Here is an 18,315-nt window from a genome sequence, read left to right on the forward strand (position 1 = left end):
CACAGCTCTCTAAGCACCCTGGGGTGTAGATTGTCCGGTCCCATGGCTTTGTTCACTTTGAGTCTTGATAGCTCGCAGTAGACGCTGCTGGGTGTAAACTCGAAATTCCAGAACGGGTCATCTGAGCTATGCCTTGCTTGCAACTGTGGACCGGACCCTGGCGCCTCGCAGGTAAAGACTGAGCAGAAGTATTCGTTTAGTAGTTCGGCTTTATCTGAATCTGATTCTGCATAAGTCCCGTCTGCTTTCCTAAGGCGTACTATCCCATTTGTGTTTCTTTTCCTATCGCTGATGTACCTGAAGAAGGATTTATCCCTTTTCTTAATGTCCTTTGCTAGATTTTCTTCTATCTGAAGCTTGGCCTCTCTGACTGCCGTTTTGACAGCTTTGGACTTGGCCAGATAGTCTTCTTTTACTGCTCCTCTTCCTGAATGTTTGTAGGAAACAAATGCTTTTTTCTTTTTCTTAACGAGGTCCGAGATTTCTGTAGTGAACCACTGGGGTCTGTTATTCCTCCGTCGTTTGCTTGTTGTTTTTATATAGCGATTTATTGCTTCATGTAGGGTAGATTTCAGGTTTGCCCACATAGCCTCTACATTATTGGTTTCGGCATGGTCTTGCAGTGCCCGATGGACGAAGTCTCCCATGCGTTTGAAGTCAGTGCCACGAAAATTTAGGACCTTTGTTGTTGTGGTCGATCTGGAGAAACCCTTCCGAAGGTTGAACCAAATCATGTTATGGTCGCTGGAGGCCAGCGTATCACCTACCGAAACTTCTGATACGCTGTCTCCGTTGGTGAGTACCAGGTCTAGTAACGCCTGGTCCCTGGTGGGCTCCAATACCAATTGTTTGAGCTGTGCACCCTTTATGGAGGTTAACAACCTTCTACTGCCGCTAGTTTGTGCGGTAAGTGCATTCCAATCTGTATCGGGCATATTAAAATCCCCTAACAGTACTGTGTCCCCACGCAAGGTGATGTTTTCAATGTCTTCGATCAGTTCTATGTCCTTGTCTTCCTGTTGTCTAGGAGGTCTATATACCACACCAAGGTATAAGCATTTTTCGTTCCCTCTGGCCAGGTTCACCCAGAGGGATTCCCCGGAGTATCTAACATCTGTGATTCTGGTAGTCTTGATGTTTTCTTTAATGTATAGTGCTACCCCTCCTCCTAACTTTCCCTCTCTGTCTCGACGAAGCAAGTTGTAGCCCGGTATAACCATATCCCACCCGTGTGAGTCCGTGAACCAAGTCTCAGATATTGCCACCACATCTAGGTCTGCGTTCATTATTTCAGTCTCCAATTCCAGAATTTTGTTGCCCAAACTGTGTGCATTAACATACATTGCCCTCCATACCTTATTGTTGTTAAGTCCCTGTGAAGAGATTCCCTCCTGATTTAGTGTGACACAGAGACAAATTTTTCCCCATCCCTATGGGAACTCATTTTCCCAGCTCGGACAGTTCTGTCCCTGTCCTGCACCACTCCTGCAAGCTCTAACCTCATTTGCACAAGCCCCAAACACTTTAAAATCATAAGTGTTCGAAGTTTGTGCGGTTAAGGCTGAACTTACAGGAATGGGGCAGGGACAGGGGCAGCAACAAAACTTGCTGGGATGGGACGGGGAAATTCAGTTCCTGCAGGGACAGGGAAAAATTTATCCCTGTGTTAGCACTGACAAGAAGTGTAATATTAAAAAAGAATCTCTATCAGTCCACAATGTAGAAATGCTCACTGAGCTAGAAGAACATGAAGCAGAGCCAATGATAGATGAGTGCATGGAATATGATGAGAGTGTGTCTTTTAGTACGAGACAGTACAGCAATGTTATTGGAGCCAGGTGAAGATATAAGAGAATTGCTTTGAACCTAGTGTGATTAATAGTTTCCCTTAAAGTTGAATTAAAGATTGTCAGGTGATATTCCTGCTTATACTTGGAAGCTCACTGTTAAGACTTTGTTAAAGGCAAGGTGAGCCTAAGTAATAAAGTTAAAGTTAACAAACTTTTGGCAGCTACAGTGCTGTATTTCTGTTACGTGCAAAAGTTGTTGCAATATGAGGGAGGGAAAATCAGTAACGCTTTATTTTCCCGTTTGCTATACCAGGAAAGCCATACTATGCAATAAGAATAATGCTAAGAAAGCACTGAGGCATCTGAGCCAATCAGGGACTTCCTTAGGAAGTAGCCTAAGGAAGTCCCTCATCATGTGATGCATGGGGAGGGACCTAAGGCCCTGATTGGCTCAGATGCCTCAGGCCCCTTCAATGGGCAGGGCCTGAGGCAGCTGAGCCAATCAGGGACTTCCTTAGGAAGGAGCCTAAGGAAGACCCTGATTAGCCCTCTCCCCAAAGCCAATCATAATCAGATCCTAGCCTTGTGTGTATTTCACATACATTTCTCTTGGTCACTTCTCTCTCATCTCATGTTCTCCTTCTGAAGTTTATTGTCCAGTAGCTCTTTGGCATAAGGAGAAAAAATTTTCAGCTAAACCCAAGGAGGTAAAATTGCTTCCTCTCTCCCCCTGTCCCCGGTTCTGTAACCGGATGGTATACATCCCAGGGTACTAAAAGAACTCAAACATGAAATTGCTGACCTGCTGTTAGTGATCTGTAACCTGTTGCTAAAATCATCTGTAGTACGTGAAGATTGGAGGATGGCCAATGTTACACCGATTTTTAAAAAGGGCTCCAAGGGAGATCCGGGAAATTACAGACCGGTAAGTCTCACTTCAGTGCGGGGCAAAATGGTGGAAACAATTATAAAAAATAAAATTGTGGAACACGTAGACAAACATGATTTAATGAGACAGAATCAGCATGGGTTCAGCTGAGGAAGATCTTGCCTCACCAATTTGCTTGACTTCTTTGAAGGTATGAATAAACATGTGGATAAAGGTGAGCCAGTTGATAAAGTGTATCTAGATTTTCAGAAAGCTTTTGATAAAGTTCCTCATGAGAGGCTCCTGAGAAAATTAAAGAGTCATGAGATATGTGGCAAAGTTCAGTTGTGGATTAGGAATTGGTTATTGGATAGAAAACAGAGAGGGTAGGGTTAAATGGTCATTTTTCTCAATGTAGGAGAGTAAACAGTGGAGTGCCGCAGGGGTTACTACTGAGACCAGTGCTATTTAACTTATTTATAAATGATCTAGAAATTGGAATGTTGAGTGAGGTAATTAAATTTGCAGATGACACTAAACTGTTCAAAGTTGTTAAAACACATGCGGATTGTGAAAAATTGCAGGCAGACCGTAGGAAATTTGAAGACTGGGTGTCCAAGTGGCAGATGAAATTTAATGTGGACAAATGTACATTGGGAAGAATAACCCGAATCAGAGTTACTGGATACGAAGGTCCACCTTGGGGGTTAGTGCCCAAGAAAGGATCTGGGTAATATCGTAGACAATATGATGAAACTTTCCGCTCAATGTGTGGCAGCAGCCAAGAAAGCAAACAGGATGCTATTAAAAAAGGGATGGTTAACAAGACTAAGAATGTCATAATGCCCCTGTATCGCTCCATGGTGCAACCTCATCTGGAGTATTGCGTTCAATTCTGGTCTCCTTATCTCAAGAACAATATAGCAGTGCTAGCAAAGGTTCAAAGAAGAGCGACCAAGATGATAAAGGGGATGGAACTCCTCTCGTATGAGGAAAGACTAAAACAGTTAGGGCTTTTCAGCTTGGAAAAGAGACAGCTGAGGTGAGATATGATTGAAGTCTACAAAATCCTGAGTGGAGTAGAACGGGTACAAGTGGATCAATTTTTCACTCCGTCAAAAATTACAAAGAATAAGGGACACTCAATGAAGTTATAGGGAAATACTTTTAAAACCAATTGGAGGAAATTTTTTTCCACTCAGAGAATAGTTAAGCTCTGGAATGCATTGCCAGAGATTGTGGTAAGAGCAGAAAGCAAAGCTGGTTTTAAGAAAGGTTTGTACAATTTCCTGAAGGAAAAGATCATAGTCTGTTATTGAGATAGACATGGGGGATGCTTGTCCTGGATTGGTTCAGAATACAACAGCTAAACTCATCTTTGGGAAGAGAAAGTATGATCATGTCTCTTCTGTTAAGAAAGCTTCATTGGCTCCCAATCCATTTTAGGATCCCGTTTAAATACGCCTGTGTCATTTTTAAACTTCTCTATGGAATATTTGGCCCTTTGGTCCCTTTATACTGGAATACCCTTAGATCTTGCCATTCGAGGAATACACAAAGATATAAATTACTGTTCCCTTCCTTCAAAGGAATTAAATCAGGGGAGCCAGACACTTATCTGAGGGATGAGAGGAGACTTCTATTACCGCCCACGAGTTTCCTGCAGCTGCGGTTCTCTCCCGCTGTAACTTTGTTGGCAGGCACCGATCGAGACGGACCCCTGACATCATTGGGTCCGTCTCCAACCGGATATATTGAAGCCGCTGCCGCGGCCAACTTGGGAGCCAGACACTTATCTGAGGGATGCGAGGAGACTTCTATTACCGCCCACGAGTTTCCTGCAGCTGCGGTTCTCTCCCGCTGTAACTTTGTTGGCAGGCACCGATTGAGACGGACCCCAGACATCATTGGGTCCGTCTCCAACCGGATATATTGAAGCCGCTGCCGCGGCCAACTTGGGAGCCAGACACTTATCTGAGGGATGCGAGGAGACTTCTATTACCGCCCCCGAGTTTCCTGCAGCAGCGGTTCTCTCCCGCTTTAACTTTGTTGGCAGGTTCGATCGAGATGGACCCCTGACGTCATTTGGTCCGTCTCCAACCAGATATATTGAAGCCGCTGCCGCGGCCAACTTGGGAGCCCCTTGGAGCCCACGAGGAGCCGGGGAGCTGGTATTGTTAGCAGGTTATTAACTATATTACAGTAGAGTTAGACTAAACATGGGGAAAAGGAAAATTAAACCTAAGAGTTCCACTCCAGCTATACCTGGCCCCATGGATAGGCACCTAACATTGGCAACTGGTAACTCCTCAGTAACACCTATTAATATGAACTCTTCTGTGTCTGGAGCTTCATTGAGTCCCCTCGAACGCTCTCCTCCCCTTCATCCAGCATCGTGTGAAAGTAGGAATACCATTCCTATTGTATCCACCAAACAAGTGGTAGCCTCCACTCAGATAAATAAATTGGTATATACTGCAATACCTAAAGTATTGGATTTTTCAGGTGTAGTGGAGAACAATTACTTAAGGAGGAAGCACACGATATCACCCTTAAAGATTTGTGGCTTGGTATTTCTAGGGTTGAAGGGTTTCTTAGGTCAACGATGAAACAAATGGTGGACTTTTCAGTCTGTTTCCCATAAATTAGAAAATGTAGATTCCAATTTGAGCTGCTTGGACCAACAACTAAACGCTATAGAAGCTCAATGTAATACATTACATGCTGTCTCAGTATCTGCTGTTAAAGATTCTACTGTGTTATATGCTAAAATAGAATCAATGGAAAATTTGCATAGAGCGAGAAATCTCTGCTTGGTCAATTTCCCTGTAACTCATTTGTTATCACCTGAAATTTTGTTAAGGAAATTTTTTAAAGAAATACTGGGATTGCCCAATGCAGAGAATTTTCCAATAAACAATTATTACTATGTTCCTCAAAAAAAAAGGAATCTGCCCAGGAAGTGGACCTTTTGGTCACAAGTGAAATTAATTTAACTGAATTTTTGGAAGATACTCAAGATGTGATCCAGAGTCGGTCCACCTTGGTAATAACATGCATGAGTGAGATAGATAAAATGTTAATCATGAAACTTTACTTCAAAAATAGGTTAACAAAATTTTGTGGTGATTTGGTTAGAATTTTTCCCGATGTCTCTAGAGCAGGGGTGTCCAATGTCGGTCCTCGAGGGCCGCAGTCCAGTCGGATTTTCAGGATTTCCCCAATGAATATACATGAGGTCTATTTGCATGCACTGCTTTCATTGTATGCTAATAGATCTCATGCATATTCATTGGGGAAATCCTGAAAACCCGACTGGATTGCGGCCCTCGAGGACCGACATTGGACACCCCTGCTCTAGAGCTACTCAATTTAGAAGGAAAGAGTTTTTGAGCTTAAAAGTTAGAGTTTTGGCTCTAGAGGCATCTTTTTATCTGAAATTTCCTTGTAAGTGTTTAGTCAAGTTACAAGACGTTGAATATGTTTTTTGGGACCCCATTCAATTACAACAGTTTTTAGTTGCTCGTGAACAGAAATAATTTTGCTTCATTGCTAAGAAATAAGAGGAGAAATAAATCCCTATCATTGTAAGGAATGATTCAAGGTTCGCGAAGGTGAACTGTGAATTATTTCCTTTATCTTTTCTTTTACTTTTTTGTTGTTGAAATTAGTATCATGTCTCTCCTTTAGTGGGCTTAAAAAGGAATTATGTATGATTATGTTTTCTGTTTTGGTGTTATCTTTTTTTCCTGTATTATTGGATAAAGTATTATTCAAATCATAATAAAAAACTTATTGAACTGAAAAAAAAAAAGGAATTAAATCAGCCGGGAAACTCAGTCAATCTTTTGCTTATAAACTGGTAGAAATGTGGAATGGGCTTCCTGACTCTGACAGATTGAAAGGTCAGTTACAACAATTTCATAAAGTCCTAAAAACTTTATTATTTACACAATACTTGAACAGTTTACCTAAAGATTCAACAAATTGATTTCTCTACAACACTTATTTTCTCTTATGCTCTTGTTTGTTTTTTGCTGGTCTTTAATTACTTGTAAACTGAGTTGAGCTCCTCTGGGAGATGACCCGGTATATAAATTGAAGACTAGATTAGATTAGTATGGAATATTACTCCTCCTTGGGTTTTGGCCAGATACTAGTGACCTGGATTGGCCACTGTGAGAACGGGCTACTGGACTTGATGGACCATTGGTCTGACCCAGTAAGACTATTCTTATGGACCATTTATCTGACCCAGTTAGGCTATTCTTATGGACCATTTATCTGACCCAGTAAGGCTATTCTTATGTTCATAAACCATCCCAGCCTTCAAAGCCCTCCTCAGTCTAACCCAGGGGTCTCAAAGTCCCTCCTTGAAGGCCTCAATCCAAACGAGTTTTCAGGATTTCCCCAATGAATATGCATGAGATCTATGTGCATGCACTGCTTTCAGTGCATATTCATTGGGGAAATCCTGAAAACCCGACTGGATTGCGGCCCTCAAGGAGGGACTTTGAGATCCCTGGCCTAACCTCAACCAAATGGCCATATACGGGACACAGACTGTGCAAGTCTGCCTAGTACTGGCCCTAGTTCTTTAAAATATACAATTATTTTATGATTAGAGATCTTCTCTGCTCATCCCACGCTTTTTTAAACTCTGTCACCGTTTTCCTCTCCACCACTTCCCTCGGGAGTGCATTCCAGGCATCAGCTACCCTCTCCATAAAGAAGAATTTTCTAACATTACTCTTGAGTCTACTACCCCTCAACCTCAACTTATGCCCTCTGGTTTTACCATTTTCCTTTCTCTAGAAAAGATTTTGTTCTACGTTAATACCTTTCAAGTATTACAACGTCTGAATCATATCTCCCCTGTACCTCCTTTCCTCTAGGGCAGGGGTAGGCAATTCCGGCCCTCGAGAGCCAGAACCAGGTCAGGTTTTCAGGATATCCACAATGAATATATATGAGATGGACATGCATGCACTGCCTCCTTGAGATGCAAATATATCTCATGCATATTTATTGTGGATATCCTGAAAACCTGACCTGGCTCCGGCTCTCGAGGACCAGAATTGCCTACCCCTACTCTAGGGCAGTGTTTCTCAGCTCGGTCATGAGTACTCCCCTGCCAGTCAGGTTTTCAGGATATCCACAATGAATATGCATGAACTTGTTACGCACACACTACCTTCTTTATATGCAAATTTCTTTCATGCATATTCATTGTGGATATCTTGAAAACTTGACTGGCAAGGGGGTACTCCAGGACTGAGTTGAGAAACACTGCTCTAGGTCAGTGGTTCTCAACCCTGTCCTGGAGGATCACCAGGCCAATCGGGTTTTCAGGCTAGCCCTAATGAATATGCATGAGAGAGATTTGCATATAATGGACGTGACAGGCATGCAAATCTGCTCCATGCATATTCATTAGGGCTAGCCTGAAAACCTGATTGGTCTGGTGGTCCTCCAGGACAGGGTTGGGAACCACTGACCTAGAGCAGTGTTTCTCAACTCAGTCCTGGAGTACCCCCTTGCCAGTCAAGTTTTCAAGATATCCAGGACAGGGTTGGGAGCCACTGCTCTAGGTTATACATATTCAGGGCTTCTAGTCTCCCCTCATACGTCTTTTGGTGCAAACCTCCTACCATTTTCGTCACCTTCCTCTGGACCACTTCAAGTCTTCTTATGTCATTTGCCAGATAAGGTCTCCAAAATTGAACACAATACTCTGATGACCTGTACAGGAGCATCAACACCTTTGTTCTTCTGATTATCATGATCTGGTTACGCCTCTCTCTATACAGTCTAGCATACTTCTGGCAACAACTTTGTCACACTATTTCTTTGCCTTTAGATCTTGGGACACTATCACCCAAGGTCCCTCTCCCCATCCGTGCATATCAGCCTCTCACCTCCCAGCACATATGGCTCCTTCTGATTTCTAATCCCCAAATGCATTTCTTTGCATTGAATTTTAGATGCCAGATATTAGACCACTCTAAATCTTGCAGATCCTTTTTCATTTCTACTCCCTCCTTGGTGTCTACTCTGTTACAAATCTTGGTATCATCCACAAACTTTCCTTCTAACCCTTCAGTAATGTCGCTCACAAATATATGAACACGACCGGCCCCAGCACCGAACCTTGAGGGACTCCACGACTCACCTTTCCTTCCTCTGAGCGAATTCCATTAACCACCAACCACCCTCTGGTTTCTGTCAGTTCCTAATCCAGTTCATCATTTTGGGACCAAACTTCAGCCCGTCAAGTTTGTTCAAGAGTAGGGTTACCAGGCATCCGGATTTACCCGGACATGTCCCCTTTTTAGAGGAGAAGTCGGACAGCTTTTCAAAATCTGGCACTTTCTTCATATTGCGTTGAGAGGGGGCATCCACACATGCATGGACGCAATCCTGCGACGTCACGCCCACATGATTTATCATGTCACATCTGCGGATGCCCTCATGACCGAAAAGAACAGGCTGAGGGGGTGAGGCTGGGGCGGGTCATGGGCATAACAGGGTGGGGCTGGGTGGAACTGGACGGGCCTAGGGGCAAGTCTATGGGTCCAGATTTTATGATCTGGTAACCCTATTCAAGAGCCTCCTATGAGGAACCATGTCAAAGGCTTTGCTGAAATCTATGAATGAGAGATTACAAATAAAACACCACTTTAGGAAGTAAATGAGTAGACAAAAATTCTTCCTCCTCCTTCGGAGCATCCAGGGAAGAATAAGGTACATTATGCTCAGCTCCTTTGCCTCCTTCCAGTGTTTATTTCTAACCACAAGGGCGTTCCTGTTGCTCTCTGCTAATGTTCCCCCCTTATCATTGATAGATTTTAATGATTGTCTGAACTGTGAAAACTCTTCGAGATCGCCTTTTCAAATGATCGGGAATACATTGCCGCGTTCGTTCGACAGGAGAGATGGTTTGACTTCTCGCAGCCACCGTAGTGACGTCGCTAGAGAAGAAAATAGCTAAGGGGTAGTGCGCGGGTCTAGGGTCAGCGTCGGCCGGTAGAGGGCGGGCGCGCGGGGCTTCGGACCCTCTGTACCGCGCTTGTCCCCTATGGACGTCGTGACTGCGGCACTTTGAGGGGCCCCTGAGAATGGCGTTGCAAGGGCCCCCGGAGCGACTGAGTGTCGACCCGCCTAACCTCGCAGCCAACCCCGAAGCGGAGTGTTCCGCCGGCCTCAGCCTTGACAAGCAGTTGAAGGCCTGCCGGAGTCAACTGCTGAAAGCCCGGCGGGCTCTGCTACAGCAGAATCAGCTGCTGCGGAGGAGAGTTCAACGCTACAACCGGAACCTGTGCAGGCAGGTGAGAGCTGGTAGACCAAGGCTTCCCCTGCCGGCGAGAGCCAAAGCGTTACAGCCTCAGCTCATTAGGGGTATATGTGAGAGAACAGAAAGACAAAGGGGCCACGGGCTACACTATGATGACATCATTGTATGACGACCAGTAGGGGAAGTCTTACTAATGGATGTTGATTGGGGTATCCCTATTGCAAGGTCTTCTAGAAGTAGGGAGATCCTGGATTCTTTACAAGGAGAACTGTTCCAGCAGTTGGTAATGGAACCCACACAGGATAGGGTCATACTGGACTTAGTGCTTACAAACAGGGAAAGTGTTTCTGATGTTACAGTGGGTGATTATCTGGCATCCAGTGATCACTGCATGGTACCTTTAATATTAAGATGGGTATAGAGAGGGCTTATTCAAAAGCAAAGGTTAAAGACCAGTGTATCTTAAACTGTGTGCCTCCTGAGATTCCAAGTGTGCCATGGCACACTGAGGAAGAAGAGAGGCGCCTGCCAGCTGACTTCCCTATATGGTACAGCACCAACGCTGCCCGATTCCCCGAAGGCCTGCATGTTTCCCCCTTCTCTCTAACGTTCTTCGGCTTCCCCCCTGGCATCTCTGTCTCACCTTTAAAGCTAATTACAGCAGCCTGCAGAGGATCGCCAGTAGGCAAAATGATTTTATTTTCAATATAGTGATTGAAATATGTCAGTTCTGAGAATTTATATCTGCTGGATGTATATGAAAAATGAATGGAAAAAATTGCATTACAATAAGTAAAGGGGATGGGATCTGGGGCAGAGCTTGGGTGGGCCTAGGGAGGTCTGCGGTTGGGGTACTCAGTTGATGTAATTGAGAAACACTGCTGTAGGCAATCAGATGGCACCAGTACCTCTCCGGCCCTCTTCCCTGCTGGCACCCCCTACTGGCATCTCAGGGCCCATCTGTAGGGCTTCTGCACATGCGTGGACGTCGATGTGATGATGTCATCACGGCGACGTCTGCGCATTTCTGGATGCCTCAAGCGGTGGCCATTACTTTTAGTATGCCCCGACTCGAGAAAGTTTGATAGACACTTTTCTAGACTTTTAAAAAGCTAACTTTGTTCAGATGGGGATTTACGTCAAGGAATTGTTGTGTGGGTGGGAACGTCTGGAAGGAGTGGAAATGCAGTGGGCAAAACTGAAAGCAGCGATTGTAAAGGCGACAAACCTTTTTGTTAGGCAAATAAGTAAGAGGAAAAGAAGGCCACTTTGGTTCTCAAAAGCAGTAGCTGAGAAGATAAGGAATAAGAGGTTAGCTTTCATAAACTACAAAAGATCAAAGAAAGAGAAAGATAGGCAAAAATGTAGAAGGGAATATGTAGAAGCTGATAAAAAAGTCCGAACCCATGGAGAGGAAGGACCAGAGCTTGACATCCCAAAAAGTACTGGATTTGTAACCACTACAGTGTTCTCCCCAGAATTTTTTTTCCAGCCGGTTGGCATGCAAAAGTAGCCAGGTGGGGTGGGACAGGGAAATTTGGTGGTGGGGAAAATTAAATGTGTACTATTTTTATTAATTATTAATTATTTTCCAATGCTCAATGTGACTTCCTTTTTTAAGGTATGACACTTGTGCCAGAATATTTTTATTAAATTTAAGAAGTATCCAATTCTAAGAACATAAGCAATGCCTCTGCTGGGTCAGACCTGAGGTCCATCGTGCCCAGCAGCCCGCTCACGCGGAGGCCCCAACAGGTCCAGGACCTGTGCAGTGATCCTCTATTTATACCCTTCTATCCCCCCTTTCCAGCAGAAAATTGTCCAATCCTTTCTTAAACCCCAATACCGTACTCTGCCCTATTACGTCCTCTGGAAGCGCATTCCATGGTCCACCACACGCTGGGTAAAGAAGAACTTCCTAGCATTTGTTTTGAATCTGTCCCCTTTCAGTTTTTCCGAATGCCCTCTTGTTCTTATATTTTTTGAAAGTTTGAAGACTCTGTCCCTCTCTACTCTCTCTATGCCCCTCATGATCTTATAAGTCTCTATCATATCCCCTCTAAGTCTCCTCTTCTCCAGGGAAAAGAGACCTAATTTCTCCAATCTCTCAGCGTATGAAAGGTTTTCCATCCCTTTTATCAGATGTGTCGCTCTCCTCTGAACCCTCTCGAGTAACGCCATATTCTTCTTAAGATACGGCGACCAATATTGGATGCAGTATTCCAGATGCGGGCGCACCATCGCCCGATACAGCGGCAGGATAACTTCTTTCGTCCTGGTTGTAATACCCTTCTTGATTATACCTAGAAGTGAATAATTAGATATTCGCCCTCTTTCAAATGGTATAGAGGTTTAAAAAAGGGAAATACAGTAAGTTAATTAAGTCATTAGGTTCAATCTAGCCATTTATTTCTGCATGAATTTAAACAACTAAAAAAAAAGATAACTAGAGCTCATCCAGTCATTCAAGAAACGGCTCTACAACACCTCTAATAATGTTTTGATCACTAGGTTTCTTCCTGAGGTCTCGCTGAGGATATGAAATAGATGCGATCCCCACTTCCAGACCTCTTCCACATAATTTATGGAGAGGTGTTACTAAGGGCTCCTTTTACGAAGCCGTGTTAGCGGTTTAACATGTGTAATAGCGCGCGCTAATTTGCCAGCCGCACTAGCCGCTACCATCTCCTCTTGAGCAGGCGGTAGTTTTTCGGCTAGCGCTAAAAATGTGTTTGCAATAAAGCTGCTAACGCGGCTTCGTAAAAGGAGCCCTAAGCCTTGAAGGAGACCTGTGTGATTGTACTACAGCAAAATAAAAAGTAGCAGATAAAGATCATAGTGAGAGCTAATGCAAAACAGTTTAGGTAAAGATACAGGTAATAATTAGGAATGTATTAAAAATATTTTATTTTTATTTGCTTATAATGTCATTTGAAAGCTCTTGATGTTAATACAATTTTAATTTAATTCTTTATAGTTGGGGGGGAGGGACACAACACTTGCGTCAACAGTAAAGTTAGAATAGGGTCATTAAATCCAGTAGTGTACCTAGTATATATGACAGCCAGTGCTGATCATTTTTTAACAACCCCCTCCTCTATATAAAAAAGTTATTTTTAGTAATAATCCAAGTCACACAACAAGGGTGCACCTAGAAAAAGGCAGCATCTTATATACTGCAATGAGCACTAGAACACCAACAAACGCATTGTAAAACTAAACAAGCCAGATCCTGCACAGTCAATTGATCCTGTACAGTCGATGCTAACAGAAAACCATGTCCTTTTCATACACACAGAATACAGATACACCCTCGCCCAATATGGAATAATCACAAACTAAAAATAGAAATATGTAGACAAAAGTTAAACTGAACCGCCAAGAAACCAGACTCTGCATACAATGCAACACCACAGAAACAGTGACACATGTCCCCTAATACTGTGCAAAATATAAAGACAGATGTAAATTTGAAAAAACTGATAACATAACAATCGCCACTTTACAAATTAACAAATAGAAATAAAACAAATAACGAGAAATAAGAAAATACCATTTTATTGGACTAATCCATTTTCCAGTTAGCTTTCAGAGGCCAAATCTTTCTTCAAGACCGTAGAGTATACTACGTCCATCTGTAAACCAGCTATGATGTCACGAGAGGTATGCTTCTGTCTGGACTCAAAATCCAAGATGTTAAGGAGAGCTTGCCGAGACTCATCAAGCCTGATGACTACTATCCGATGCTGCTCATCCACATTGACACTAACGATACTGTCAGGTACCCCTGCAAATGTGTCAAAAGTGACTTTGTGACTCTGGGAGAGAAGGTGAAGCAGTCAGGTGCGCAGGTGGTATTCTTGTCCATCCTCCCTGTTGAGGGTAAATGCCAGGGCAGAGAAGCTCGCATCCTGGAGATGAATGTTTGGCTAAGTGGATGGTGTCGTCGAGATCGTTTTAGCTTCCTAGACCATGGGATAATCTTCCAGGAATGGTGGGCATCAATCAAAGAAGGGAAGAAGTGTCTTTGCCAGTAGGGTGACTAATCTACTAAAGAGGGCTTTAAACTAGAAGTGATGGCGCAGGGTGATCAAAGCTCCTCGGATAAATAAATCACTTAATACCTCTACACGGATGGGAAAAGGGGACAATGTCTGGAAAGCAATATATATACTAATTCTCGAAGTATGGGAAACAAGATTCTGGATCTAGAAGCTGTGATGGAAGAAGAGGAGTTGAATATAGTGGCAATCACAGAGACTTGATTCACAGAGAATCATGACTGGGATGTAGTTATACTGGGCTATAAGACAGGGCAATCGATGGCCAGAGAAAGTAGTCAAAGTCTGAGTGACAATAAAAAGGCTGTTGGATATGAAGACTCAGGCTTGAACAGATACTCCATATATTTTATAGTGCCCAAGAAAGTCTCAGATGGCTGGAGACCAATCCTGGATGTGAAGTCTGTCAATGAAGCCTGATTGTACCTCGGTTCCACATAGAGACCGATCAGTTATTGTGGCAGTGGCGCCTCCCTAGATTTGATGGAAATGAAGCACTGAATGTGCCTCGGTTCCACATGGAGACCGATCGGTTAGTGTGGCAGTGGTGCCCCCAAGATTTGATGGAAGCCTTTCTTCATATCCCCATATTCCAGGATCACAGGAAGTATTTAAGATGCCATGTGATGGAGAGACATTTCCAGTTCTATGCGTTTCACTTCTGTCTGACAACAAAGCTTCACACCTTTACCAAATTGATGGTTGTTGTAGCAGCGTATTTCCGCAAGGTGGGGATACAGGTGCATCCATACTTGGATGATTGGCTGATCAGAGCCCCATCAAAGCCGGAGAGAAGAAAAGCAGTGGTACAAGTGGTCCAGCTGGTCCAGGACCTGGGTTGGATTATTAGTTTCCAGAAAAGCCACTTGGTACCGACCTAGTCCGTGGAGTATTTGGCAATCTGTTTCTGCATGGCAGAAGGCTATGTACAATACTGGGGTTTAAGAAAGGATTGGACAATTTCCTGCTGGAAAAGGGGATAGAAGGATATAAATAGAGGATTATTGCACAGGTCCTAGACCTGTTGGGCCGCTGCGTGAGCGGACTGCTGGGCATGATGGACCTCAGGTCTGACCCAACAGAGGCATTGCTTATGGTCTTATATTTCTTCCTGAGCCATGCAAACAGAAGATCACAAGATGAATTTTGGATCTCTTGATGATGCCAGCCCCTTCAACTTGGCATTATCTCCAGGTGCTGGGGTCAATGGTAGCAACCATAGAGGTTGTGCCTTGGGTGAAGGCTCATATGCGCCCACTTCAGGATACCCTGTTGCCCCAGTGGTCCCCTCAGATGGATTCACTCTAGATGCCCTGGACCTGGACAGCAGAAGCATAGCTCAGTCTGTATTGGTGGTTCCAGCCTGTCACTGTCTAGGGACATACCACTCCATATAGCCTCGCGGGTGATCCTGATGACAGATGCCAGCCTCTGAGGTTGAAGGGGGTCATTGCAATGGTCACCCATTTCAGGGACAGCAGATTCCCTCTCTGAGAAAAGGGTCTATAAACTGACTGGACCGGTGAGCCATCCGTCTGATGTGAACAGATCCAGGAGAAATTCCTGGAAGGCAAAGAGGTCGGGGTTTTCTCAGACAATGCCACAATGATGGCTTAGGTCAACTGGCAGGGAGGCACCAGAAGTGCTTTGTTAAGACGAGAGGCCCTGCCATTGTTCCGTTGGACAGAGATCCATTTGCAGGCATTATCACCAATACATATAGTAGGAATGGAGAATGTGCAAGCCGCCTATCTTGACTGGCAGACTCTGTACGTGGGGGAGCAGTTGCTGTCTTGGAAGGCCTTTGACTGCATTGTATGTTGTTGGGGTCAACTGACAGTTGATCTGATGGCTTCGTCAATAAGCAAGAAAGTAGATTGTTTTTTCAACCAAAGTTTTGAGCCTGGAAGTGTTGATCTGAGTGCTCTAGTTCAACCGTGGCTGTACATGTTTCCCCTGAGGCCTATGATAGGCCGAGTCATCCACAGAATAGCGAATCACCCAGAGTTGGTTATCATGATGGCCCTGGATTGTCCACTGTACATTGATCTAGTGCATGTGCAGACGGACAAGCATCTCAAATTGCTGGCTCATCCAGATCTGTTGTCATAGGGTCCAGAACTTGAGATCTTCTCATGTCAATCAGGTATTATGAGTACAATGCCATCTTATCATTACAACTGAAGTTGAGAATATACAAGCTCCATAAATGTTAGTACTGGTTGCACTCAGATAGGTGGATTGGTTATTCCACTTTGTTTTATATGATATGTTGATTAACATTGTTCATTAAACTTGTTAAGATCAGAACAGAAGTGTCTTGTCAGGGAAGTTCCCTGTACCCCTTCTTCTTATGTCTCCTATTATAGTGGTTATCAACTGCTTTGGTATAAACTAAAGCAGGGGGTGTCAAACTCAATCACATTAAGGGACCAAAATCCAAAATGCAGGCTAAGTCGTGGGCCAGACCCTGCCCAATCTCCACCTCAAACCACGCCCCCATAAAACACATAATGGTTAACCACAAAATTAAATTACGCAAAGCACACTGTATGGTTCTCAACATTCATTCGTGCAAATACATGACCAAAACCTAAAAGTACTAGTATATTAAAAAAAAAACTAAGATTCAAGACTGCATGCAGTACAACCCCCCAGAGAAATAGAAACAAATGTATTTCTTCCTGAGCAATGCAAAATATAGACAGCAGATTAAAATTCTCAAAATTGACACAATTCAAACACGAAATTGAAAATAAAATCATTCCCCCTACCTTTGTTGTCTCCCTCTCGCCTTGCTGTGCCTCCCTCCGGTGGGTGTCTTATCTTCTGACCGGCTCTCACCTGGACGTTTTATGCGCTCGCGGTCCAATGCCCCCGGTGTTATCTTGTGGCCGGCTCCCTCCTTCTCACAGCCGCTGCAGCGGCTCCTCGCATGTTCTGCGTCTAAACCAGAAGCCTTCTCTCTGATGTCACAACATCAGAGGGAATGCTTCTGGATAAGGAGCGGGACGCGGCTTTGTGCACATTGTGGCTGGGTGGAGGAGGGAGCCAGCCACAAGATAACACCGGGGACATTGTGGGCGGCATAAAACAACCAGGCGGGCCGGATTTGGCCCGTGGGCCTTGAGTTTGACACCTGTTAATTTTGAAAAGGTGTAACAACCTATAAAATTTAGTTTTATGCAAGGCCAATATGTTTACTAGAACTCTTTGCTACATATTATATGATGTGTTATATGTTACAGGTGAAAAAATTAAGCAGAGAAATCCATGAAAGGAAGCAAAGAGAGAAAAATAAAACTGATGCCACAGTGCAGACAGAAGATTACACTGTGTGGTCCCATTCAGGTAGAGGAGCATATTCTTAGTGAAACAGTTCATTTGTTTATTTCTTGTATTGGATCCTGTCACAATCCCATCTCTTGCAGCATCCTTATGCAATAGGTTGGATGGAAATGTAGAAATAATTGCTGTTTGGGAAGTAAGATTTACAACTTCAGTTTATTTTTCTGCACATTACTATTATACTTTTATTAAATTCCTTTGAAATTTTGCTACTGTTTTGCTGTATTGACCTCTAAATACCATTATGTATTTCTCTATATTCTGTGTGTTCTCATTTTTCTCCATGTGATATTTTCCCTTTGGGATGCATGGGAATTCATGATAATGGATGCTGCTCATTCTCTTAATTTGACCCATTGTATTGTTTATACTGTGAGTCCTACACATGCTGTGAGCCTGCCTGTTCTAGTTGTACCCCTAAATGCCACTGAATATGCTGGAATTCTGCCCGAGTGAGACCTCATAACTTCTCCCTTATCAATTAATCATTCTGCTTAATTTTGGGTAGCGGAGATCTGGACTGCATGTGGGCTGAATTCCCCTTGCACAACTGTCAGTCCCCCAAGACCCCTATGATCTAGCTCCCTATTGCTTTCAAGGGTGTGGCTTTGGAAGTTTCTATGGCACTTGCCCCCAACTGTACATGTTTCTGTAATGGTACCTGGACATGTCCTGCACTTCCTGGTTTAGACCTATTTGAATCTCCTGGAATCTGCAGGCATAAACAGGTACCACCCTCTTCTCCAGATCGTAGGGTGCCTTCCTGTTTGGCTTCCACTTTTTCTGCTTGCTACTCTGCCTTTCAAAAAAGTGTATACCTTCATCTTCCTAACTTTGTTCCTTTCTTCCCCCTGCCTCTCTTCTCCCTCCTAGAGAATGACACGGTGGTAGTTACCTGTGGCTAGCTGCGGGTAACCCGCTGAAACAGTGGGGAGGAAAAAGTGCTCACTCCGG

General features: G+C 43.8%; 1 protein-coding gene across 1 annotated transcript in view; it reads left to right on the forward strand.

Moving 5' to 3' along the window:
- Positions 1-9,551: 9,551 nt before the first annotated feature.
- The window catches only part of AGGF1 (angiogenic factor with G-patch and FHA domains 1), a 153,447-nt gene continuing 144,683 nt past the window's right edge, over positions 9,552-18,315 (forward strand). The window contains exons 1-2 of the mRNA XM_033929321.1: positions 9,552-9,986; positions 17,262-17,364. Of these exons, the coding sequence (XP_033785212.1) occupies positions 9,777-9,986; positions 17,262-17,364 (313 nt within the window). The 5' untranslated portion in view covers positions 9,552-9,776. The remainder of the gene's footprint in view (positions 9,987-17,261; positions 17,365-18,315) is intronic.

Source organism: Geotrypetes seraphini, chromosome 1, assembly GCF_902459505.1.
Source record: "Geotrypetes seraphini chromosome 1, aGeoSer1.1, whole genome shotgun sequence".
NCBI lineage: Eukaryota > Metazoa > Chordata > Amphibia > Gymnophiona > Dermophiidae > Geotrypetes > Geotrypetes seraphini.